At 40.7% G+C, this 27,766-nt stretch overlaps 1 protein-coding gene across 6 annotated transcripts in view; it reads left to right on the plus strand.

The window, feature by feature from the left end:
* TTC23 (tetratricopeptide repeat domain 23) overlaps positions 1–27,766 on the plus strand; it is a 116,649-nt gene that overhangs the window by 47,146 nt on the left and 41,737 nt on the right. For all 6 annotated transcript variants that reach the window (XR_004431781.1, XM_033188867.1, XM_033188866.1 and 3 more), the window contains exon 6: positions 3,406–3,583. Coding sequence is in view for 5 of the 6 variants with exons in the window: in XM_033188867.1 (XP_033044758.1) it covers positions 3,406–3,583 (178 nt within the window). In the remaining variant the exon portion in view is untranslated. The remainder of the gene's footprint in view (positions 1–3,405; positions 3,584–27,766) is intronic.

The raw sequence follows: 27,766 nt of genomic DNA on the forward strand, positions 1-27,766 counted from the left end.
AGGGGATGGGTATGCTGATAACCCTGATTCAGTCATTAACTTTGTGTGCTTATATCAAAATTGTACATGTACCCCATACATATATACAATTGTTATGTATCCATAATAATTTTTTTAAAAATCTTTTAATTTGTCCTCTAATCCACTTGGAACTTTGGTATATGTGGTATGAGGGATCTCCCTTTATATGTCATTTGTTTTTATTTATGTGTTCTTACTTTTAGTGATGTGTATGTATTCTTATAATAAATTATTCTATTTTTTTTAAGTTCAATTGGATAAGAAAATGCCCACCTCACTTGCATAATAGTTCCAATCAGTTTCTCTGATTTTGCCTATTATTTGGACTTTCCAAACTCTTCTATGGTTGGTGTTGGGGTGGAGCTGAAATCACAATTGAGCCCGTTTCAACATGGGAACAAACTGAGGCCGTTGCTTATGGTGTGCAGGTTGGGAGGAGGAGTAAAAGATATGATTATGTGTAGACATTTAATACTAATCTGTATAATGTACTTCTGTCTACAAAGCATTTTCATGGACATCTTATTCAATTCTCACAACAACCACTGTGTTCGGATGATGAAACCAAGGTTTGAGACGTTTTGTTCTTGTCCAAGCTTTGTCAACAAGGCTGCTCAGACTACAATTTGGGTTTTCTACTCCCGCGTACTTACAACTGATTTTCCTGCCTCTCATTTTCTGTTCTTTTCCATAACATTTTCTCTAAGAGTCAGGTATTTGAAGGATGACTTTTTGAGACCTGAAAAGGTGACCTGGTGTTAACTTGGGATGCTTTTGGCTTAAGATAGTTAGTAGGTGGCTACAAGTTTTCCATGGTCTTCACCTATTAACAAACCCCCAAACACTTTTCTTTAGTGTCTTATCTCAGGAAAGAAGGAATTTTTGATATATCAATGAATACATGCCTTGTTGTTTTCTTTTTTGCTCACTTATGAGCTTGATTACTAAACTTTAAACACTGCTTTCTTTAAAAGCAGTTGCCCAGATGAAATTATCTTGGTGTTTGTACTTCCTTCATTTCTCTTCTGTGACTTTTATGGGCAGTCTGGGAAACAAAGGACCCATTCTTTACTTCAGTGGTACACTGCATCATTATGAACATGAGACAGGAAAAAGATGAAGATTTTTTTCCTTCTCTCAAATATCCATGGCATTGTCTGAGTTCTCTAGGCTAAATTAGGTGGAAAAAAATCTGAAATCATTTTGGAAGTACGTAACTTTCTCTAGATTCTAGACCAGAGGTCAGCAAACTTTTTCCCTAAAAGCCCAGATAATAAATATTTCAGATATTATAGGCCATATGGTCTCTGTGGCAACCAATGAACTGTGTCATATTTCAAAAGCAGCCATGGATGATATGTAAATGAATGGGCATGGCATTGTGCCAATAAAACTTTATTTATAAAAAAGCAGATTTGGCCCCCACACCATAATTTGCTGACCCCCAGTTTTAGTTATTTAAGCTTTGTCTACCACAGAATCTAAGTATTTGGCTAAGTGATTTCTTACCAACCATATGTTTCAGAGACTCTTTCTATCACCAAAGGTTCTAATGGGTTTTCTCTTCAAATATAAAGTATGATATTTACAAAACTAAGGATTACCCACTACATTCTAAGCTCCTTCAGCATCAGGAAGGAAGCCCACAGAAAGGATGCCCAGTATTACTGGGTCGCCTATTAATCTTTTTCCTTCCCAGATTAGAGTTTCTACAAGCTGTAGCCCTCCTTAGATCCTGAACTCTTCCTGTGTTTTTAAACCTCTTCACAATTATAGAAGGTATCCAGATACATAAACTGTTCACTCAGCATTTTATTCCACTGTGGCCATCTGGACCACAGATCCAAAAAGTATCTTTACTTCTAGCAGTTAATTTCTTTGGAGAGCAAAAATAGGTGTGAAAAATACCCAGTGGTTGAGTTGAAAATAATACCTTTTTTTTGGTAGTCTTTTAGTTTTCCCTTGGGCAGCTTGGGAATCACAAGGCCTTTTGATATTAAAAGTTCTGGTGTGGAGGGCAACATAGGAGGGATTATAAATTTTGCACATAAAATTTTTCCATGAAAGAAAAGGTTCCTAATAGTCTTAACAAATATTCTGGAGAAGATTATTTTTAAATATGTGCTGTGTTTGCTAAAAAATATGTAGGCATACATTTTTTATAATGAGAAATTCTTATTCTAAGAACATATAGAAATATTTTCCCATTGCCACCTTTACTTATAATTTCTAAATTAGCATTTTTATGATATAAAAGTAACACATTTTCATAGAAGAAAATTTGGGATATTTAGAAAAGCACAAACAAGAAATGTAAAATTACAGTCTAACAGCTTAGAGGTAAGTATTGCTAACATAGCAATGGCTTTTGCCATCTTTCTGTGCATATGTGTACACGCAGATTAGATATAAAGTTTTCACATGCATGAGATGATATACAGAATATTTTGGAGCCTGATTTTTCACTGAAGTATATAGAATGGGTAAACTTCTGTGTCAATAAATATGGATCAGCACTAATTTTCATGGCTATATGGCATTCCACAGTATAGACGCACTTACTGTAACCTGCTTGCACAGTCTCCTATTGCTGCATTTTAAGTGCTTTGGACTTTTCCACCATTATAGAGAATGCTAAGATAAATGTTCTTGTATATATGTCTTCTTGCCCTGCCAGAGTATCACTTCAAGATAAATTCCTAGAATTGGAATTAGCAAAATTGTATGTGTGTATGTGTACATATATGTGTATGATTTGATAGAAAAGTTTATGTCCAAACTATATTCTCCCCAGCAGTTAATGAGAGTGTTTCACATCCTCCCCAGTACTGGGAAATTTCTAAAATTTCTCAACAGATCAGTTATTATCATCTCAGCATCCCTTCCTTGATGATTGCTATCATTGTTTTGTGAAGCTCCTTCAGCAGTTGTTTTGTGAAGCAAGGAAGCCCACAGAAAGGAAGTCCAGTATTACTGGGTCACCTATTAATCTTTTTCCTTCCCAGATTATACCTACCTATATAGCACTTACTATGTATTAGAGGTTATTCTAGGTGTTTTATGAATATCAATTAATTTAATCTTCATAATAACCCAGTGAAGTGTGGGCACTGTTATCCTTAACTCACAAATAAGGAAACTGAGTGACTGGAAGGTCATACATCTTAGTCAGTGGTGAAGCCAAGACTTGAACCTTCCTGGTGATTCCAGAGCCCATTTTCTTAACCACCGTGCCCAGCTGGTTCTTGGAAGAAAAGCTTAGTTAGCAAGGAAACGAACCTGGACACCAGGGATCAAAGAGTCATATCCCAACTACCAGCTCACCTATATTTTCAGTATTTTCTATTTTAATTATTAAATAAAATAATTCCTTTGTTTTTTTAGGGTGTGTCAAGGTCAGAAGAAATCCAAAGAAGCTTTGTCCCACTATCAAGCAGCTTTGGAATATGTTGAGATCAGTAAAGGTGAAAAAAGTCATGACTGTGTACCCATATTGAGAGAATTAGCAGGTGTAGAGCAAGCCCTGGGACTCCACGATGTATCCATCAACCACTTCCTCCAGGTAAGCTACAAGGTCCTGGCTACCAAAGCTGTTCTAGACCCAATGCTTTTCATAGACACAAGTGGCACCCGCTCTGAAAATGTCTGGCTTTGTCATTTGCTATAGATAAGGACAATACTTGGCCTAGAGTAGATGCTCAACAAGGGTGTTCTTATCAGATGGCCACGTGGGCAAGTGCTGATACTGGTCCCCTGTTAGTAGCTGCACAGACCACAAACAGCCTGAGATGCCCTAAAGGTGGTTTCTTTATCTTTTAATATTTATTTAGAGCATATGTTACCAAACTGATAAGGACTCCTTTTTTCTACATTCTAAAGTCTTCACCTGAAGCCACTTGGAGTTTTATCTGTTAGCTGCTAGTCTACTTTATAAGATTCCTCACTGAGTATGTCCATCAAGGTTCTCCAGAGAAACAGACCAATAGCATATGTACACACACACACACACACACACACAGATTTTTTTTTGTTGTTTTTGATTTTTTTTTTTTTTTTTTTTTTGAGAGACACGGTTTCATCATGTTGCCCAGGCTGGTTTCAAACTCCTGGGTTCAAGTGATCCTCCTGCCTCCGCCTCCCAAAGTGCTGGGATTACAGGCATGAGCCACCAGGTCCAGTCTCTCTTAAGGAACTGACCCATGCAATTTAGGGGCTGGTAAGTCTGGAATCCACAGGACAGGCCGTCAGTCTGGAAACTCAGGAAGGATTTCTGTGTTGCAGTCTTTTTTTTTTTTTTTTTGAGACGGAGTCTCACTCTGTCACCCAGGCTGGAGTGCAGTGGCCAGATCTCAGCTCACTGCAAGCTCCGCCTCCCGGGTTCACGCCATTCTCCTGCCTCAGCCTCCCGAGTAGCTGGGACTACAGGCGCCGCCACCTCGCCCGGCTATTTTTTGTATTTTTAGTAGAGACGGGGTTTCACCGTGTTAGCCAGGATGGTCTCGATCTCCTGACCTTGTGATCCGCCCGTCTCGGCCTCCCAAAGTGCTGGGATTACAGGCTTGAGCCACCGCGCCCGGCCATGCAGTCTTGAAGCAGAATTTATTCTAGAAACCTCAGTTTTTCACTCTAGGTCTTCAACTGATTAGATGAGGGCCACCGATATTATCCAGGGTCATCTCCTTTAAAATCAATTGATTGTGAATATTAATCACATCTACAAAATACTGTGTATTCACTGCAACACCTAGACTAGCGTTTGACCAAACAATCTGGCCCCATAGCCTAGCCAAGTTCACATGTAAAATTAACCATAATAGTGAGTTTTATATCTTTATATTGTATCTTGCCAAAGGTACTTTTAAAAAAGTTTTTCTGATAATTTTTTCCTGTAAAAGTTGTAAAATACAGACCAATCTATTCTTGTTATTTGAAATGAGATACAGTGACAAGGTCCTGAGAGTACTTCATTAATATTTCTTATTTTAATTTGTCTGACAATTTATACTCCTACTAACAGTTTGTTAGAGTGCCCCTTTTTCTCACTCTATCTAGATTGTCTCTTTTAATTATGATTACCACCCTGTGACACATTATTATTTCCCATTTATAGATAAGGAAGCCAAGAATTAGAGAGATTGAGTGATATGCCCAGGAGTACACACCCAATAAATGGCATGCTCTCATTCAAAACCAGTACTTTTTAGAAAGATTGTTCTGGCTGATTTGTAGAGAATGGATTGGGGAAGTTGTGCCAACCATAGAACTGGACCACTTAGGAAGCTACTGAGGTAGCCAAACGTAAGAATGATGGTAGCTTGAACTAGGATGAAGATAGTGAGGATGAAGAGAAGTAGATGGATGTAGGAAAGATTTAGGAGGCAGAATTGATAGGACATGGCGATTGATTGGATGTGGGGGAGAGAAGGAAGGGAAGAGTCATGGATGCCTCCCAGGTTTCTGGCGTGGACTGCTGAATAGATGTTTGTGCCATTTCTACCAGGAAACTGGTGTGTGACTGGGTGATGGAGAGATGGCAAGCTGTGTTTTAGATGATGAGTCTGAGATGCCTGTGAGACATACAAGTGGAAATAACAATAGGCAGTTAGATAATCAGGGCTGGTGCTCAGAATATAGGTCAGAAAGTTATCCTCTTACACGTAGTGATTGCCCTGGGAGAGGATGATATCACCTAGGGAGAGTTGATGGAGGGAGAAAAGAACCAATGGCAGATTCTTGAGAAATTTTAGTATTCATGACTGAAGTAAAGAAGGATTACCTAGCAAATGAAACAGAGAAAGATTGCCAGGAAAACAGGGAGGAAAAGGGAAAATGAAAGTGGTGTCCTCTGTCCCTTTCTTTTCTTTTCTTCTTTTTTTTTTTTTTTTTTTTTTTTTTGAGTAGAGTCTCGCTGTGTTGCCCAGGCTGGAGTGCAGGCGTGATCTGGGTTCACTGCAACCTCCACCTCCCAGGTTTAAGCGATTCTCCTGCCTCAGCCTCCCAAGTAGCTGGGATTACAGGCGCCCACCACCATGCCTGGCTAATTTTTGTATTTTTAGTAGAGACAATGTTTTACCATGTTGGCCAGACTGGTTATGAACTCCTGACTCGATCTCCTGACCTCGTGATCGACCCACCTTGGCCTCCCAAAGTGCTGGGATTACAGACGTAAGCCACTGCGCCTGGCCTCCCTCCTTTTTGATACCTTTCACTGTTTTGGAGGACATGGAATTCCAGAGAGGATAAATAAGTTTGTAAAGAGCTTAGCACAGTGCCTGATGTTTTTAATTTTCTCTTTCCTTTTATGTTAGTTTTCTTTTCTTTTTCTTTTATTGATGACTTTGTTGAGGTGAATACCGGGGTAATGATTAGAACAGAAACCAGACCAGGCACTGTGGCTCACACCTGTAATCCCAGCACTTTGGGAGGCCAAGGCAGGCGGATCACAAGGTCAGGAGATCAAGACCATCCTGGCTAACACAGTGAAACCCCGTCTCTACTAAAAATACAAAAAATTAGCCGGGCATGATGGTGGGAGTCTGTAGTCCCAGCTACTCGGGAGGCTGAGGCAGGAGAATGGCATGAGCCTGGGAGGCAGAGCTTGCAGTGAGCTGAGATTGCGCCACTGCACTCCAGCCTGGGCAACAGAGCAAGAATCCGTCTCAAAAACAAAACAAAACAAAAGAACAGAAACCAGATTATATAGCAGGTGAGATGTGAGAGACCAAAGATAGCAAGTGTAGTTGGCAGTTACAAAAAGTACTGAGATGTTTTTGGGGGAAGACAAGCCTAGGCAAGAGGGCAGAGCACATGATAAGGTCTGAAGGTTAGACAAAGCTTGACACATTCAGGGAGCTATAAGAAGCTCCCTCTGCCTGGGCAGTGGGAATGGCAAAGGCAGTAGATGGGTATCGTTTAGGTAGATGTTGAAAGTCATGTTAAGGAATTTGAGCTTCCTCTTAAGGGCAGATGAAGGTTTTCAGGCAGGGAGATTGGCATCATCAGATTATCATTCTGGAGGGACCACTCTGCGGTACGGAGAATGGACTGGATGGTGGTGAGATAAGCAAGAGGATAACTCACAGATGATGACTGCAGCAGTTCAGGTTGGGGGTGAGACAGCCCATACTTGGGTGGTGCTGGTGAAAATGGAGAGGCATGGACAGATCTGAGAGATATGTGGGGAGTAGATATGACAGGCCTGGGGGTTGTGCAGGTCTCGAGGAAGAGTCCAGCTTTACACCAGGTTTCTGGCCTAGGTCACTGTGGCTCATGGCAACATTTACTTAGCATAGGAACACTGGCAGGTTTACAATTTTTTGTTAGTATCAATAACTGTAAATATTCTTATACAGAAACCTTTTATAGTTTCTTGAATTATTTCCGGGGGTAAATGTCCAGAAATTAAACTAGTAGGAGGAAGTTCATATAGATTCATATTAACATTCTGCCACAGAATTGTTTTTGATGTACCTTGCCACTAGCAGTTTTTTCTTTGTTTGTTCTTAAATGAAGCAGTTTTGTACCAACCATGCCAGCTTTTTAAATTATTTCACTCTCATTTTACAGAACAGAGTCTCAAATTTACTTTAATTTTTTTTCTTAACCCATATCTCTCAAACTTTTTTTTTCTTTCTTTTTTTTCTTTGAGACAGAGTCTCACTCTGGAGTGCAGTGGCACGATCTCGGCTCACTGCAACCTTCACCTCCTGGGTTCAAGGGATTCTTCTATCTCAGCCTCCTAAAGTAGCTGGGATTACAGGCATGTGCCACCATGCCAAGCTATTTTGTATTTTTAGTAGAGACAGGGTTTCACCATGTTGGCCAGGCTGGTCTCGAACTCCTGAACTCAAGAGATCCTGCCGCCTCAGCCTCCTAGCAAACTTTTTAATAGGCTTTTTTTTTTAAGCAGTTTTAGGTTCACAGCAAAATTGAGTGGCAGGTACAAAGATATAGCCCCTGCCCGCCCCCCCCATGCATACCCTCCCTCACCAGAGTCGTACATTTGTTATAGTTGATGAGCCTACATTGACACATCATTATCACCTAAAGTCCATAGTTTACATTCAGGTTCACTCTTGGCATTGTACATTCTATGGATTTGCACAAACTTACAGCATCATGTATTTACTATTATAGTATCACATAGAGTGGCTTCACTGCCCTAAAAATCTTCCATGCTCTGCCTATTCAGCTCTCCTTCCCCCTAAACTCTGGCAACAACTAGTTTTGTAAGAAACCACCAAACTGCCTTCCAAAATGGCTATACCATTTACATTCCCACCAACAATGAATGAGAGTTTCTGCCGCTCCATATCCTTGATATCCATCCAGTATTCAAGCCAGCACTTGATGTTTTCAGTGTTCTGGATTTAGGCCAGCCTAATGGGTGTGTAGTGGTATCTCATGGTTCTTTTAATTTGTATTTCCCTGGTGATATATGATATGGGCATCTTTCCGTGGGCTTATTTGTCATCTGTATATCTTCTTTGGTGAGATGTCAAAGTTACTGGCCCGTTTTTAAAATCAATTTGTTTATTTTCTTATTGTTGAGTTTTTAAGAGTTCTTTGTATATTTTGGATAACAGTCCTTAATTCAATATGTCTTTTGTAAGATTTTCTACCAGTCTGTGGCTTTTAATTCTCTTGACAATGTCTTTTGCAGAGCAGAAATTTTTAATTTTAATGAAATCTAGCGTATCATTTCTGTCATTCATGGATTGTGCCTTTGGTGATACATCTAAAAAGTCATCGCCAAGTCCAAGGTCATCTAGATTTTCTCCTGTGTCATGTTCTAGGAGTTTTATAGTTTTATAGTGTTTTGTTTTGGTTTTGGTTTTGGTTTTTTGTTTTTGTTTTTGTTTTGAGATGGAGTTTCACTCTTGTTTCCCAGACCGGAGTGCAGTGGTGCAATCTCGTCTCACCAACCTCCGCCTCTCAGATTCAAGCGATTGTCCTGCCTTATCCTCCCTAGTAGCTGGGATTACAGGCATGTGCCACCACACCCGGCTCATTTTGTATTTTTAGTAGAGACAGGGTTTCTCAGTGTTGGTCAGGCTGGCCTTGACCTCCCAACCTCAGGTGATCCCCTACCTCGGCCTCCCAAAGTGCTGGGATTACAGGTGTGAGCCATGGTGCCCAACTAGTTTTTATTTTACATTTAGGTCTATAACACATTTTTAGTTAATTTTTGTGAAGGGTGTAAGGTCTGTGTCTGAATTCTGTTTTTTTTTTTTTTCTTTGCACGTGGATGTCCAATTTTTCCAGTATGGTTTGCTGAAATAACTATCTTTTCTTCATTGTATTGCCTTTGCTCCTTTGCCAAAGATCAGTGGACTATATTTATGTGTGTCTATTTCTCAGCTGTCTGTTCTGTTCCATGACCTCTGTCTCTTCTTTTGCCACTACCACACTGTCTTAATTACTGTAGCTTTATTGTAAGTCTTCAAGTTGGGTAGTATCAGCCCTCCAATTTTGTCCTTTTCCTTCCATATTTCATTGGCTATTCTGGATCTTTTGCCTCTGCATACAAACTTTAGAATCACTTTGTCAATATCCACAAAATAACTTCCTGGGATTTTTATTAGGATTGCATTGAATCTGGATATCAAGTTGGGAAGAATTGAGTCTTCCTATCCAATCTTGACAACATTGAGTCTGCCTATCCAATTTCTAAAAGTTGTTCTCTAAATTTTTCATGACAAAATCCAGATCTATCCTCAACATCTCAGCTATCAGTTTCTAAAGTTCAAAACTTTAATAGAATTTTAAAACTTTCTTTTTTTTTTTTTTTTTTTTTTTTTGAGATAGAGTCTTGCTGTTTCTACCCAGGCTGGAGTGCAGCGGCGTGATCTCAGCTCACTGAAATCTCCACCTCCCAGGTTCAAGTAATTCTCCTGCATCAGCCTCCCAAGTAGCTGGGATTACAGGCCCCTGCCACCATGCCCAACTAATTTTTGTGTCTTTGAGTAGAGATGGGGTTTCATCATGTTGGCCAGGATGGTCTTGAACTCTTGACCTTAAGTGATATGACTGCCTCAGCCTCCCAAAGTTCTGGGATTATAGATGTGAGCCACTGTGCCCAGCACAAACTTTAAAACTTTCAAAAGTTCAAAAAAGTCTCAGCTACCAGTTTCTCAAGTTCATGGAAAGACTTCAGTGATTGTGTTAGTCCATTGTCATGCTGCTGATAAAGACATACCCAAGACTGGACAATTTACAAGAGAAAGAGGTTTAATTGGACTGACAGTTCCACGTGGCTGGGGAAGCCTCACAATCATGGCGGAAGGCAAGGAGGAGCAAGTCATGTCATATGTGGATGGCAGCAGGCAAACAGATTGGTCAGGGAAACTCCCCCTTATGATCCTGTCAGATCTCATGAGACTTACTCACTATCACAAGAACAGCATGGGAAAGACCCACCCCCATGATTCAATTATCTCCCACCAGAGCCCTCCCACAACACGTGGGAATTATGGGAACTACAACATGAGATTTGAGTGGAGTCACAGAGCCAAACCAAACCAAATCACAGAGCCAAACCAAATCACTCTGCCCCTGGCCTCTCCAAAATCTAGTATCTTCACATTTCAAAACCAATCATGCCTTCCCAACAATCCTCCAAAGTCTCACCTCATTTCAGCATTAGCTCAAAAGTCCACGGTCCAAAGTCTTAATCAGTGACAAGGCAAGTCCCGTCTGCCTATGAGCCTGTAAAGTCAAAAAGCAAGTTAGTTTCTAGATACAAGGGGGGTACAGGTATTGGGTAAGTATAGCCATTCCAAATGGGAGAAATTGGCCAAAACAAAGGGGCTACAAACCCCATGCAAGTCTGAAATCCAACAAGGCAGTCAAATCTTAAAGCTCCAAAATGATCTCCTATGACTCCACATCTCACATCCAGGTGGTCACGCTGATGCAAGAGATAGGTTCCCATAGTCTTGGGCAGCTCCGCCCCTGTGGCTTTGCAGGGTACAACCTCCCTCTCGGCTGCCTTTACAGGTTGACACTGAGTGTCTGCAGCTTTTCCAGGCACATGGTGCAAACTGTCAATGGATCTACTATTCTGGGGTCTGGATAACAGTGGTCCTCTTCTCACAGCTCTACTAGGCAGTGCCCCATTAGGGACTCTGTGTGGGGGCTCCCACCACCCATTTCCCTTCTGCACTGCCCTAGCAGAAGTTCTTCATGAGGACCCAACCCCTACAGTAAACTTCTGCTTGGGCAGCCAGGCATTTCTATACATCTTCTGAAATCTAGGCAGAAGTTCCCAAACCTCAATTCATGACTTCTGTGCACTCACTGGCTCAACACCACATGGAAGCTGCCAAGGCTTCAGGCTTGCACCTTCTGAAGCCACAGCCCAAGCTCTATGTTTGCCCGTTTCAGCCAAGGCTGGAGCAGCTGGGACACAGGGCGTCAAGTTTCTAGGCTGCACACAGCCCGTAAAACCACTTTTTCCTCCTAAGTCTCCAGGCCTGTGATGGGAGGGACTGCTGCAAAGGTCTCTGACATGCCCTTGAAGACATCTTCCCCATTGTGTTGGTGATTAAAATTCACTCCTCATAACCTGCAGCTAGTTTGAATTTCTCCTCAGAAAATGGGATTTTCTTTTCTATTGCATTGTCAGGCTGCAAATTTTCCAAACTTTCATGCTGTCTTTCCCTGAATACCTTTAACAGCACCCAAGTCACATCTTGAATGCTTTGCTGCTTAGAAATTTCTTCCACCACATACCCTAAATCATCTCTCTTAAGTTCAAAGTTCCACAAATCTCTAGGACAGGGGCAAAATGCTGCCAATCTCTTTGCTAAAACATAACAAGAATCACCTTTGCTCCAATTCCCAACAAGTTCCTCATCTCCATCTGAGACCACCTCAGCCTGGACCATATTGTCCATATCGCTATCAGGCTTTTGGTCAAAGCCATTCAACAAGTCTCTAGGAAGTTCCAAACTTTCCCACATTTTCCTGTCTTCTTCTGAGCCCTCCAAACTGTTCCAACCTCTGCCTGTTTCCCAGTTCCAAAGTCATCTCCACCTTTTCGGATATCTTTTCACAGCACCCCTCTCTGCTGTATTTACTGTATTAGTCCATTTTCATGCTGCTGATAAAGACATATCCGAGACTGGGCAATTTACAAAAGAAAGAAGTTTAATTGGACCTACAGTTCCACGTGGCTGAGGAAGCCTCACAATCATGGCAGAAGGCAAGGAGGAGCAAGTCACGTCTTATGTGGATGGCAGCAGGCAAAGAGAGAGACTGGGCAGGGAAACTCCCCCTTGTGATACCATCAAATCTTGTGAGACTTATTCACTATCACGAGAACAGCAGGGAAGACACAGAGCCAAACCATGTAAGTGATAATATGCACATAGTCATCCAGCAAGGGCCATTTCTCCTGACAAAATTCACTGAACTGAAAGATGGCCTCCAAGAGCCAACACTAACAGTATGCATTCAAAGATCTGAGTTTGGTTTAGAGAAGCATTCCCCACGCTGTGTTCCATAGGTTACTAGCATATCATAAGAGTTCACAGGTCTTCCTAGAAAAAAGTGTCTGTGGTTAAATAAAATTGAAAGGTATTAAGTTGAAATCAAGCACATTTACTTATGGCTTTATAGTGCATTAAATATGCCAATTTGGATTATGAATCAAGAGTAGGTCTGATGAGTCTGTGAGATACTAGTGTCCCCAGGCCACAGTTTAGCTTAGAGAAAGAAATGTAGGCTAGGCGCAGTAGCTTATGCCTGTAGTCCCAGCACTTTGGAAGGCCAAGGCAGGCAGATCGCTTGGGCTGAAGAGTTCGAGACCAGCCTGGGCAACATGGCAAAACCTTGTCTCTACAAAAAAAAAATAGAAAAATTAGCCACACGTGATGATGCACACCTGTAGTCCCAGCTACTCAGGTGGCTGAGGTGGGAGGATCGCTTGTGCCTGGGAGACCGAGGCTAGAGTGAGCCGAGATTGCATCACTGCACTCCAACCTGGATGCCACTGCACTTCTCCCTGTCTCAAAAAAAAAAAGAAAGAAATGTGTAAAAGTGGGAATCAGCAAAGGTATTCAAATATGCGTGCAGCATGTAGGTTTTATCACTCTCAGGAGTTCTTAGCGCTTTGGAAATGGGAAGTGAGTTATGTAGTGCCTTTCATTTGCAGCACCCTGATTCACCACCATTGTAACATATTTTGCCACATTTGTTTTCTCTATTTTTATAGACATACATACAAACATACACTCATATATATTTACAGACAAATATATATTTGAGATAATTGTTTATATTTTTTAATCATTTGAAAATATATTCAATATATCATGTCCTTTTATCCCTGAATACTTCAGTGTATATTTTATAAGAACAAGGAAATTAGCCAGGCATGGTGGTGCACGCCTCTAATTCCAGCTACTTGAGAGGCTGAGGCAGGAGAATCGCTTGAACCCAGGAGGCAGAGGTTGCAGTGAGCCAAGATCACGCCACTGCCCTCCAGCCTAGGAGAAAAAAAAAAAAAGATATGTAACCACAATACAGCTATCAAAGCCAGGAATTTTATTTATTTATTTATTTATTTATTTATTTATTTATTTATTTTTTAGACAGGTCTTGCTTGTCACCCAGGCTGGAGTGTAGTGTCGCAAACACAGCTCACTGCAGCCTTGCCCTCCCAGGTCAAGCAATCCTCCCGCTTCAGCCCTTTAAGTCACTGGGACTATAGGCGTGCACTGCCCACCCAGCTAATTTGTACATTTTTTTTTTGTAGAAACGGGGTTTCGCCACGTTGCCCAGGCTGGTTTCAAACTCCTGGGCTCAAGCAGTCCACCCGCTTCGGCCTCCCAAAGTGCTGGGATTGCAGGCATGAACCACTTACTCCTGGCTTTTCAGGGAATTTTGAACATTGATCATATTCCATTTTGTCCATTGTCCCAATTAGGTCCTTTATGGCAATTCTTTTTCCTCCAATGCAAGATCCACCCCAGGATCATGTATGTATAGTTAGTTGTCATGGCTCTTCTCTCCTTTAATCTAGAATAGTTTCTCACTCAGTCTGTTTCTTATGACATTGAAATTTTTGAAGAATATAAGGCAGCTGTTTTATAAACTGTTCCTTGGTTTGGGTTTGTCTGATGTTTCCTCATGAGTGAAGCATGCCAAGCTAGAATACTACAAAGGGATATTGTACCTTCTTGTGATATTTTATTCAGAGGCACATGAAATCCATCTGTCCTTTTCTGGTGATACTAATTTTTATCACCCATGCACGGTGGTATACAGTTTCTTCACTGTATAGTAACTGTTTTTTCTCTTGCAGCTAATAAGCATCTTTAAAGACACATTTTAAGATTATGTAAATATCTTGCTTCTCACATAAGTTTTCCCTCTGGGTTTAACACATCTATTGATGAATCTTTCCTGAACCAGTCATAACTGTGGTGGTTGTAAAATAATTATTTTCCATTCTACCATTTTATCCACACTTATCAGTTGGCATTCTGCTGTTAGGAATGTCCCTCTCTTTCCCTACCAAGTTATTTATTTGTTATTAATATGTTTGCTTTTTTTCATATAACAGTATATCTGGAAACCTTCATAGTATGAACTTTGTAGCAGTTCATAGAAATCTCCCTTACTTGTACAGATGTATAATAATCCATTTTATGTATGTACTACGGGTTTTTTCCAAATAGTTTCCACTTTGGGGCATTTAGATAGGTTTTAATATTTTGAAATTATTTTTGTATTGTTGGAGTTGTATCTTCAGAGAAAATTCTAGGCATGGGACATTAGGCTGAAGGGTGTATATATTGGTAGTTTTATTTACTGCAAAACTTAATTGGTAAGTTTGTCTTATTGGAATTCTACTACTGTATTGCCAAATTGCCTTTTAATTAAGCTTGTATCATTTGTATTTCCATTAGCAGTGTATGATAGTGCCAGTTTCCCCACAACCTGTTTCAGCAAGGTCCACTGTCAAGCTTTTGAGTTAATTCCAATCTGATGAGTGAGAAATGACGTCTCAGGATGGTTTTGATTTGCATTTATATTTTTTTAAAAGAAGTTGAACATCTTTTCATATGTTTAAGTGACTTTCATGTATTTTTTGTCAATTATCTTTTTTGTGAAATATTCCTATCATTTCACCATTTTTAAATAGAAGCTTTGGTTCAGTTTTCTTAACTGCTAGAAATCCTTTATCTCTTACACATATTGCCCCTTTATTTATGACATATGTTGTAAATATTTTCACCCAATTTATTTTTAAAAATTTTGTTCATGGTGTTTTTTGAGAAAATTTGTATACCACAAAATTTACCCATTTAAAATGTACAATGTAGTGGTTTTATTATATTCACAGAGTTTTGTAACCATTACCGCTATCTAATTGCAGAGTATTTTCAAGAAATTCCATACTCATTAGCAGTCATTCCTCCCTCTTCCTCCATATCCTGGCAACCATCAATTTATTTTCTATTTCTATGGATTTTTCTATTCTAGACATTCCATATAAACAGAATCATACAGTATGTGGTCTTTTGTTTCTGACTTCTTTCATTTAGCATAATGTGTCCAAGGTTCATCCATGTTTAGCATGTATCAGTTTTTCATTCCTTTTCATGGTGGAATAATATTCCATTATACAGATTCACCTCATTTTTTAATCCATTCATCAGTAGATGGACATTTGGGTTGCTTCCAGTTTTTGGCTCTTATGAATAATACTGCTGTGAACATTCATGTACAATTTTTTGTACGGACATATGTTTTTATTTGTCTTGGGTATAAGGCTACAAGTGGAATTTCTGAATCATATGGTAACTCTATATTTAACTTTTCAAGGAACTACTGTGCTATTTTCCAAAGCAGCCTCACTATTTTACATTCCCACCAACAATTTATGAAAGTTCCAGTATCTCCACATCCTCACCAAGACTTCTCAGTATCTGTCATTTCTAATTTCAGTCATTGTAGTGAGTATGAAGTGATATCTCATTGTGGCTTTTTATTTGAATTTCCCTAGTGACTAATGATGTAGCACATCTTTTCATAAGCTTATTGGCCATTTGTATATCTTCCTGGGAGAAATGTCTATGGAAAATCTTTGCACATTTTTAATAGGGTTATTTGTCTTTTTATTGTTGACTGATAATAGTTATTTACATATTCTGGATACTAGATACTAGAGCCTTATCTGTGAGGTGTTTCCCAATCTGTGGGTTGTCTTTTGATTTTCTTTACAGTGTCCTTTGAAGCACAGAAGTTTTTCATTTTGATTGTCCAACTTGTCTATGGTTTTGTTTGTTTGTTTGTGTGGTTTTTTTTGTTTTTGTTTTTGTTTTTTTTTGCTTGTGCTTTTGGCATCACATCTCAGAAATCATTCCCTAATCCAAGGTCATGAAGGCTTACATCTATGTTTTCTTCTAAGAGTTTGTATAATTTTTAGCTCTTACACGTGGGTCTTTGATTCATTTTGAGTTAATTTTTATATATGGTGTGAGATATAGGGGTCCAACTTCCTTTTTTGAGGGGGTGAGGGGGCATGTGGCTATCCCAATTGTCCTAGAACTATTTATTGAAAGGACTATTCTTTCACCATCAAATTATCTTGGGACCCATGTCAAAATAAATTGGCCATAAATGTAAGGGTTTATTTCTAGATTCTCAATTCTGTTCCATTGATCTATGTGTTTATCCTTATGCCAGTATCACAGTATCACATTGTCTTAGTGTTGTTTTGTTGTAAGTTTTGAAATCAGTGCGAATCTCTAATTTTGTTCTTTTTTAAGATTCTTTGGCTATCCAAAAATTCTGGATCCTTTGAATTTTTATGTGAATTTTAGGATCAGCTTGTCAATTTCTGCAAAAAACAAAACAAAAAAACCACGATTTTGGTAGGGATTACATTGAATCTGTATCACAATTTGGGAAGTATTGACATCTTAACAATATTAAGTCTTTCAATCATTGAACATGGGATATCTATTTACTTAGCTCTTCTTTCATGTCATTCAACCATGTTTTGTAGTTTTCAGAGTATAAGCTTTGTACTTCTTTTGGTAAATTTATTCCTAAGTATTTTTTTTATTTTTCATGCTATTACAAATGGAAGCATTTAAAATTTCATTTTCTGATTATTCATGTATAGAAATACGTGGTTTTTTATGTTTATCTTGTATCCTGCAACCTTGCTGAACTCATTTATTAGTGCTATTTCTGCTTTTGGCCACACAAGTTTTCTAAATGTGTTCAAATTTTCAACCTTTCCTGTGACCTTAAGTTAGAAGGATTTCCCTGTATCCAGGTTATAGTGGAATTCACTCATTTTTATAATACTTACGAAGTTCGACAGGTGACTTTTGCTGTTGTTTATTCTTGAGGTGAAAAAAGATTAGAGAGTGTTTTAAAACTAATTGCAGATTATTAAAGAAATACCTTGGTGAAATGAAAATAATACTGAATTTGAAGTAAAAAAATCTGGGTTGGAGTTCAGACTATTCTGTTTATCAGTTGTTTGATTGTAGGCAAGTCATTTAGCTCCTTAAAAAAAAAAAAACCTACAAAATATTCCATCCACTTCATAGAACTACTCAAAGGTTCAAAATGGAAAGTGCTTTGTGAACTATTAGGCCTTCTGCCAGCATAAGCTACTTTTATTTCTTAACAGTAATTATTAAACATTTTTCAATCCTTCTCTTTTCTTTAGGAGATTTACCTAAGATACAGAAAGGTGCAGTAAGGCCACAGCCCTCGAAGGGGACCCATGTATAAAAGCCATTTATTAAGTATACACAAAGAGGTTTTGTTATTTTTTCCCTGTTGTTTTTCACCCTTCATTCCTCTGGAGTGACAGAAATACCCAGAGAGAAAAGACCTTTTATTTCCTCTAAAATACAGAAAAGTTCCAAAGCATTTTAGGGATTAGCTCATTAAAATGGAGAAAAATAAACCAAGTCCTGGAGAGCCAACACAAAGAAGGCAGCAGTCCCAGGGACTGATGAAAGAGCCGTCATCTACCTCATCCCTCCCTCTACCGCAGGGGTCCGGAAGAAAACATTGGAAATGTGATTGTTTCTGAAACTCCTCATGGCAGATTTTGGCAATAAAACCTTATTTTCCTATCCAAAAGAAAAATCACAGGGTTCTCCTTTTGTGAGTGAGAGTATGTTTATGGGTGTATATAAATTAACATACCCATAACAGGCCTAGCTTGGGTTGCTTTTTCCCATCTCTCACTTGAATTGCATATCCCTCTTTTCAGTTTCCAGGGTAGCTCTGCCACTCAGGAGTTCCCAAATTTAGGGTATTTTGGCTTGCAAAGTATAATGAAATCATTAAATTCATCAGTTGCTCAACTGACAGCTTTGGAGCCAGAAAATCTAGCTTTGGATCTCAGCCTGGACAACTTACTGGCCTTGGTCTGGCCAGGGGTGATGGCTGCTGAGTGCTCCCACATGGCTCCTGGCAGGTGCAGAGTTCTCAGCTAATGGCAGCGCTTCTGATTGGCTCTTAGTAGTTGCTGTGCATTTGCTATAAATATGCAATCAATTTATTGTAAATAATCAGAATAATGCTATTTTTAATTTTAAACATTTCTGAAAATATTAATACTAGCCTTCTGTTTAGAATTAGGAAAGATGTAGAATGCAGTTGTATTAGTCCATTCTCACATTGCTATAAGGAAATACCCAAGACTGGGTAATTTATGAAGAAAAGAGGTTTAATTGACTCACAGTTTTGCATGATTGGGGAGACCTCAAGAAACTTACAATCATGACAAAAGGCTCCTATTCACAGAACAGCAGGAGAGAGAATGAGAGCCAGCAGGGGAAATGCCAGACACTTATAAAACCATCAGATCTCATGAGAACTCATTCACCATCATGAGAACAGCATGGGCGAAACCACTCCCATGATTTAATTACCTCCCACAGGTCCCTCCCATGACACATAGGGATTGTGGGATTACAATGCAAGGTGAGATTTGGGTGCAGACACAAAGCCAAACCATATCATTTTGCCTGTGGCCTCTCCCATATCTCATGTCTTCACATTTCAAAACATAGTCATGCCCTTCCAACAGTCCCCCAAAGTCTTAACTCATTCCAATGTTAACCCAAAAGTCCAAGTCCAAAGTCTCATCTGAGACAAGGCAAGTCCCCTCCACCTATGAGCCTGTAAAATTAAAAGCAAGTTAGTTACTTCCTAGATGCAGTGGGAGTACAGACATTGGGTAAATACACCCATTCCAAATGGGAGAAATTGGCTAAAACAAAGGGGCTACAGACCCCATGCAAGTCCAAAATCCAATAAGGTAGTAATTAAACCTTAAAGTTCCAAAATGATCTCCTTTGACTCCGTGTCTCCCATCCAGGTCATGCTCATGCAAGAGATGAGCTCCAGGGCCTTCAGCAGGGTACAGCCCCCCTCTTGGCTGCTTCCATGGGCTGGCATCGAGTGTCTGTGGCTTTTGCAGAGCACAGTGCAAGCTGTCAGTGGACCTACAACTCTGGGGTCTGGAGGACCGTGGCCCTCTTCTCACAGCTCCACTAGGCAGTGCCCAGTGGAGACTCTGTGTAGGGGCTTCCATCTCACATTTCCCTTCCACACTGCACTAGCAGAGGTTCTCTGTGCATGCTTCGTCCCTGCAGCACACTTCTGCCTGGACACCCAGGCGTCTCCATACATCTTCTGAAATCTAGGCAGAGGTTCCCAAACCTCAGTTCTTGACTTCTGTGTAGCCGCAGGCTCAACACCTCATGGAAGCTACCAAGGCTTGGGGCTTGCACCCTCTGAAGCCACACCCAAGCTGTACCTTGGCCCCTTCTAGCCATGGCTGGAGCAGAAAGCAAGGCACCAAGTCCCTGGGCTGCACACAGCAGGGGGGTCCTGGGCCCACAAAATCATTTTTCCTACTATCTCAGGGCCTGTGATGAGGGGGGCTGCTGTGAAGGTCTCTGGCATGCCCTGGAGACATTTTCCCCATTGTCTTGGTGATTAACATTCAGCTCCTCGTTACTTATGCAAATTTCTGCAGACAGCTTGAATTTCTCCCCAGAAAATGGGTTTTTCTTTTCTACTGCATTGTCAGGCTGCAAATTTTCCAAACTTTTATGCTTTGTTGCTTCTTGAATGCTTTGCTGCTCAGAAATTTCTTCCACCAGGCCAGGAGCAATGGCTCATGCCTGTAATCCAATACTTTGGGAGGCCGAGGCAGGTGGATCATAAGGTCAAGAGATCAAGACCATCCTGGCCAACATGGTGAAACCCCTTGTCTACAAAAAAACAAACATATATGTACAAAAAATTGGCCAGGCCTGGTGGCACGTGCCAGTAGTCCCAGCTACTCAGGAGGCTGAGGTAGGAGAATCGCTTGAACCCAGGAGGTGGAGGTTGCAGTGAACCGAGATTGCGCCACTGCACTCCAGCCTGGGTGACAGAGCGAGACTCTGTCTCAAAAAAAAAAAAACAGAAAGAAATTTCTTCCACCAGATACCCTAAATCATCTCTCTCAAGTTCAGAGTTCCACAGATCTCTAGGGCAGGGCCAAAAAGCCACCAGTCTCTTTCCTAAAGCGTAGCAAGAATGACCTTTACTCCAGTTCCCAACAAGTTCCTCATCTCCATCTGAGACCACCTCAGCCTGGACTTCATTGTCCTTATCACTATCAGCATTTCAGCCAAAGCCATTCCACAAGTCTTTAGGAAGTTTCAAACTTTCCCACATCTTCCTGTCTTCTGAGTTCTCCAAACTTTTCCAACCTCTGCCCATTACCCAGTTCAAAAGTCGCTTCCACATTCTCTGGTATCTTATAGCAATGCCCCATTCTGCTGGTACCAATTTATTGTATTAGTCCATTTTCGTACTGTTTCACTTATTGTTTCATATTGTTTCACTATAAAAATTTTCTAAGAATGACATCAATCCAAGTACCACAAAGGGGAAGATTACTGTTTGTTTTTTTTTTTTTTTTAAGTAATAACTACTTTTTCTTAAAATGATACGTGCTCTTTGTTTTTTAAAAATCAAGCTACATAGGAAAGATAAAATATATGCCATCAGTCACCTCAAACCTCCCGGCCCAGAAATAGCCGGTATTGACACCTGCTGAACAATTTTTCTCTGCATATATACAGATAAGTATACATTAGGAGACAGAAGAGAAAAAGAGAAAGGAAGAAAGTGATACATTTGACAGAGTAAAAATGAAAAACTACTCTGTGATAATATATCATAAAGTCAAAACACAAATGTCAAAGAGAAGAAAATATAGAAGGAGTTCTTTAAAACTCTGGATAAAAAAGACAACTCAGTAGAAACATGCACAAGACAGGAACATACAGTTTACAGAAGAGGAAACATAAATGACCAATAACCATACAAAAATAATCCTCGGACTCACTCGTAATTAAAGAAATGCAATTTAGCTGTCTGGCCATTGTGGCTGGAGCCCAGTATGGGTCATAGGAGATGAAGCTAAGAGCGACACGTGGCTGGGTTATGATTGTGCGTGTGTGCGTGTGTGCGTGTGTGTGTGTGTGTGAGAGAGAGAGAGAGAGTCCTCGGCCTCACTCATAATTAAAGAAATACAATTTAGCTGTCTGGCCATTGTGGCTGGAGCCTAGTATGGTCATAGGAGATGAAGCTAAGAGCGGCGCGTGGCTGGGTCATAAGTGTGTGTGTGCGTGTGTGTGTGGTGTGTGTGTGTGTGTGTGTATGTGTGTGTGTGAGAGAGAGAGAGATTGATTTCTGGAACAGTACAGGAAACTGATTAGCTGTAAGGCTGAGAATGGGGAGAAAAAGAGGGTGAGGCAGGTCGAAGGGGGAAGGAGTATTTTTAATTTCAATTGTTTATTCTTTTCCACCACTTAAAATTTTTAAAGATTATATGCAGGTAATACTGTTATCATTTAAAAATCTAATTAAGTTTTAAGAAAACACATACTTGCAACCAAAGGAAGAAAATATAAGCCCTGAGGTATCTATTTTGTTGCTAATGCTTATACATAGTAGTGCTTTTTCGCCCCAGCTCTTTGGAGGAGCTAAAATTGACAACTGGAGAGCTGCCACTGAGGAGTTTCTCTGACTATTAAAAGAAACTAGCTTAGTCCAGGGCCCTCAGAACTCAGTTTTCCAATGCTCTCTGCTCCCAGTGACTTCCTGTTCATCTAATCCCCCAGGGATTCCCAGCTCCATCTTTTTCTTAGCCAAGGTTCACCAGCTGCCCCAGCCTCCAAGGTGTGTGTAGCCATGAAAGGCTTCCCTGCTGGGCAGAGATGGGAGAGGGAAGGAAATGACAACCTGGGGCTGCAACGTGACCCTGTCTTGCGTAAGGGTGTCAGCTCAAATTTGAAGGGTGAAATGACCAGTTTTGGCAGGATGAGAAGGAAAGCTATGCAGCTTCACAACTAGTCAGTTATAAAAGAAACAGCAAGCTCACACCTCCAATGACAAGTGGACTTGAACTTCTGTTGAATTAAGGCACAAACTTGAAACAAAGCAGACTCATAGACTCTTGGTGGACGGCACCATAACATCTTCTCTATCCACCATCTGCCACTTTTCTCTCCTTTATGGCATCCCTCTAAAGCATTTAGAAGCTGCTAAGGCATCCACATGTTAGCACCTCACTCTTCCCTCTAGGCAGCCCACTGCATTTCTAGACAGTCTACTCTTTCACAACCTCTTTCTCTGACCATTAAATAGCTCTTCATTACATTGATTAGAAAATCATCTTTCTGTAACTTCTACACTCTCAATAACCAAGTGTTAGACTAGAAAAGTATGCAGTTGGGAATTAAAGGCCTTAGTCTGAATCTCTGTTCTGCCTCTGACCCACAATGTGACCTTCAACCAGTAGCCTAATCTCCTGGAGGCTTAATTTCCCCTTCTGTAAATTGGGCTATTCACATCACTTTCAGTGGTAATTTTGAGACTGAGTGAACCTGTAAGTGGTAAACTTCACTTAGTACCACACATGGCAGAAGATGATGATGAATCGGTGTTAGTTCCCTCCTTCCCTGTGTCCCTCCATTGCTCGCCCTCAGCTGTACAAAGAGATCCTGGCTGTGACTAAGTTGAAGAATTCTATTGTCTCTTCCCTGAGTGTTCTCATCTCCAGAGTAAATACATCCAGGCTAAGTCCACAAATGTACCTTGATCTTCTTGTGTACTTACTCTCTACTTTGCTGTAGGAGAGATTTTGCTCTGTCACTGAACCCCTAATTACTGCAGAGTGGGGGGAAAATATATTTCCCTCACCCCCAAGACCCACCTCATCCCCAAGAGCTGGGATTCCACACTCAGACTCCTCCCAGGGTTTGAAGTTGAGTGTTCAGATGATGGGGTCTGCCTGCAGAAATAGAAGTATCTCTCATCCTTTTCACTAGTCATCAAGCTTTCTCTTTAGGAAATATTACACATTTTACAAATCCAAGGGGACAGGCCCAGTTAGATAAAAGTCTGCCAGTTCTGGCTCTGGCTGCATCTATTGACAGCTTGATTGGCACTGAGGAATCTGTGGTTTCCCCCAAACACACACACAAGGCACCAGGATGAAACAGCTGCTCTGTGCCTTGGCAGGGGTTGAGGTCCTTGGTCTTATGGATGAGTTTGTTTGTTTTTTCTTTTTTTTTTTTTTTTTTTTTTTTTTTGAGGCGGAGTCTCGCTCTGTCGCCCGTACTGGAGTGCAGTGGCCAGATCTCAGCTCACTGCAAGCTCCGCCTCCCGGGTTTACGCCATTCTCCTGCCTCAGCCTCCTGAGTAGCTGGGACTACAGGCGCCCGCCACCTCGCCCGGCTAGTTTTTGTATTTTTAGTAGAGATGGGGTTTCACCGTGTTAGCCAGGATGGTCTCGATCTCCTGACCTCGTGATCCGCCCGTCTCGGCCTCCCAAAGTGCTGGGATTACAGGCTTGAGCCACCGCGCCCGGCCTGTTTTTTCTTAATTAATGACCTTGTTCAATGTGGGATATTAGAGGTTTTTTGTTTGTTTTTAACCCAGTCCAACATGCCAGCACCCCAAGGGATTTGGGGATATTAAATATTCCTCCTCAGCTTCAAGATGACAGTTGATAAATGCAACCATAAGATACTGAAAAGAACAAAGGACATGAGGGGAAATGCAAGCCCTGGGGAGATTAATAAATCATGAGGAGAAGGAGTGAGTGTGGTCAAACTGTGGAGCCCCCGTGAGGCCCATTACTTGATCTCTTGCAAAAATCCAGGAGATGCAAACAGGATGCCTATAATTCTGTTAACTGTGATTCCTAGTCCTTAAATGCTCTCAGATGCATGTAACAGGGTATTTATATTCCCTTAGCAAATGAAGCATTGTTCGAAATTGTGAACAATGGTTGAGTTTGGAAAGAGAGTGTCATCTAATCACTAGCTTTGTCAACGTCCTTTGCACTCACTCCCTAAGGAAGCCTCACTGCCCAGCATGTGCTGTGGTTCTCAATCTGTGTCACCCTGAGCCCTCATGTTCCATGGAGGTTCTGGGGCAGCCAGCTGGGAGCAGGTAGTCAGACTTCCAGGCCCCATCCACCTACTTCTGTGAGAGCAGCTGTTCTACTCTTTCCTGCTGTGTATATTAGAGAACCACAGAAGATTTTGTTTGGGTTCTTCTGCCCCAAAAAAGAAACTTGAAAATCAATGGTGCCATGGTATTTGCATCCTTTTACAAGTTGCTTCTTTTACTCAGTGGTATGTATTTGAAATATAACCATGTTAACATATGTAGATGGAGTTCAATCAAGAACTTGTAGAATAAACCACAGTATGTTCATTCCCCTGCTGATAGATATTTAGGTGGTTCCCCATTTTTTACCATCTCAATTAATGCATCAGTGGAGGGCATTTTCAACACAGGCAATGGGCAGTGCCCATTAAGCTGAAGAAGAAGGGAAGGACAGCAGGAGGGGTGGATGACTAGTGAGAATGTCAGAGGGCAATGGAGTAGATGTGCATGGATGCAATAGCTCCAGGGCCTCCCAAGAGTCAAAATGGGTCTGTGAGCTGGAGGATCCAGTGGTAGCACAGAGTGGGCGATGATGAGGTCTGGAGTGTGACCCGAGGACTGGGCAGCTGAGAGTAAGGAGGAAAGTAAGTTTGTCAGAAACTTGAGAGGCCAAGGTGTTAGCTGGGTCGTTTGCTGGACATTTCCATTTGGTCCTTCAGCTACACTCTGCATCCTTCGCAGCCCTATTCTGTGCCCCAGAGGCTTTAATTACCATCTCAGTGCCCTTTCCCTCAGACTGAGAGGTACACAGCCTGGATCAGGGACGACATGGAGACAGAGCATCCATTCCTCCATCCCCTCCCTTCAAGGTCCCTGCAGGTAGGCTGCGTCTCCGCTGAAACCCACTGCTCATTTCTCTACAGTTCTTCTTTCTGATTACAGCAAATGCCCTGGCACCTTGTCTTGGGACCCAACACACTCACCTTGGATTTCCTCCATGCCAGGAATCATTTTATTGACCTCCTTTCCTCTCTTAACCTGTTTACATGTGCCATCTCTTTCTTGCCTGATTGAGTACAGGCCAATCTCATGGATACTGAAATCTTGGAAAATGATGACAAAAGTAAGGGTAGATAGGAAGTTAGCTAGCTGGGTGCAAAAACCTAATGAGGGGCGGTGTCTGTAAATCTGCATAAAATGCAAACTATCCTACATTTTTGTAGTTCACATGTGAGCTCCTTTAAAACTAAAATTCCTGCCTAATTTTTAGGGAGAATTCCTAGTGTTAGCACAATATCTGGCATATAGAAAGCATTTAAAAATGAAAATAAGTTGAATTGAATAGGACTGAATTAAATTAAATGGAATTAAATTGAATGTTAGTGAATAAATGAGATGCTAATTTTGCACATTTTAGACATCATGGGTGCCCCCCGTCAAATCCCCTTCCCTCTGGCGTATGGTTTTTAAAAGCTTCATGAACATCAAATAAATTACATTAGGGATTGAGTTTCTGAAGTGAATAATGAATAATAAATGTTTGCTTATGTTAGCATCTCATGTAGAAAAATATTTAAGTCATGAAAATTTTGTGATAAATTCAAATCCCTTTAAGCTTTCAGGACCCACTTTCTTTTTTTATTTTTTGAGACAGTCTTGCTGTGTCACCCAAGCTGGAGTGCAATACACAATCACTGCTCACTGCAGTCTTGATCTCCCAGGATCAAGTGATCTTCTCACCTCAGCGTCCTGCGTAGCTGGGACTACAGGTGTATGCCACCCCTGGCTAATTTTTTTTTAATTTTTTAGTAGAGACAGGGTCTCACTATGTTGCCCAGGCTAGTCTCAAACTCCTGAGCTCAAGTGATCCTCCTGCCTCAGCCTCCCAAGGTGCTGAGATAGGCATGAACCAGCGCACCCAGCCTGACTCACTTTCTTGATATTGTGTGTATTTTGCTCTTGGAAAACTTTCTGTCTCCATGGCAAAAAAACAACTTACAGTGGTTTCAGAACATGTAATTATTCATTTGAAAATAATTTTGTTAGACACGTATCTATTAACATTTTCTTGAATTTGTAATACTGAATAGGAAGAAACAAAATATAAAATCTTTCTTGTTTTAGTTTTAATCTAAAATACTATATGTCTTTGCATCATATGAGTTAAAGCTTTTCTGGCATTACACAGTGATTGTTCTCTTCAAATAACAGATCGTAGAGATAGTAGGGGAAAAACAAAGTAAACATGGCTCAATTTGCATTTGGTATTTTTTTGGAGGGGGTGAGTATTTCCTCTCTTTTTTCCTTTCTCCAAACACTACACAAGTAATAATTTGACTGTATCCCTGTGGCTCCTATTGTCTATACATACATGAAGTTGAATTTCATAGTGCCCATTATTTGAAAAACATTTCAAGTCAGAGCTTAAGATTGGGCCTTTCATGCCAAATCAAGGACAGTGGCTAATTTGGGGTTGCCAAAATCACATATTCAATTTATATTAGATAATAAGAAAAGTTGCTTTAAAGCAAAGGGTATTGTTGGCACTTATGAATAAGAAATTCTGATTATTCTAATGCAGCAATAAAAATTATTACCTGCAATCTTATTTTGGAGTAGCCCCATTATAAAAAGTCCGGAGCCAATAGCTCAGCAGGTTTTAGCATGTGACAAGTAAGGTGACAGTCTAGAGTCGAAGATTCTATCTCCACCCTGATTATAGTCTCAGAAATGCATTCAGCTAGTCATAAAAGGAGGAAGGACTGCATGGTCCAGACTAGAATGCTCAACTGGGATGACTTGATCTCCTGTGCCAGCTCCCATGGATGAATCACAGCTCCTGAGGACCAAATCGGGGTTCCCTGGGGAGTGTGCTGGCATCAGTTAGTGATGTCTCCCACCACTGGCTAGGATGAGGGGAATGGCAGCACTCAGGACATGATAGAAACAACAGAATTTGAAGTTAGAGGATCAGGGTCAGACTCTTATCTCTATCTCTTATTAGCTGTGAGGTATCGTACTCACCCATTCAGCAATCTTAGTTTTGTCATGTATAAAATGATGATAACAATTATCAAGAAAATTAAAATTGGTATCACAAATAAAAAAGAATTAAAGTGCAGCTTACATCTTATGAATTGCTAGTGTATTTTGCCTATCCCAACCTAGTGTTTTCCTTTTTTAAACTCATAGCATTTTATCTTTTTGTGTGTATGTGTGTGTGTGACAGGGTCTTGCTCTGTCACCCAGGCTGAAGTGCAGTGGCATAATCATACCTTATTGCAGCCTCAACCTC

This window comes from Trachypithecus francoisi, unplaced genomic scaffold (assembly GCF_009764315.1).
Source record: "Trachypithecus francoisi isolate TF-2019V2 unplaced genomic scaffold, Tfra_2.0 Lachesis_group3, whole genome shotgun sequence".
NCBI lineage: Eukaryota > Metazoa > Chordata > Mammalia > Primates > Cercopithecidae > Trachypithecus > Trachypithecus francoisi.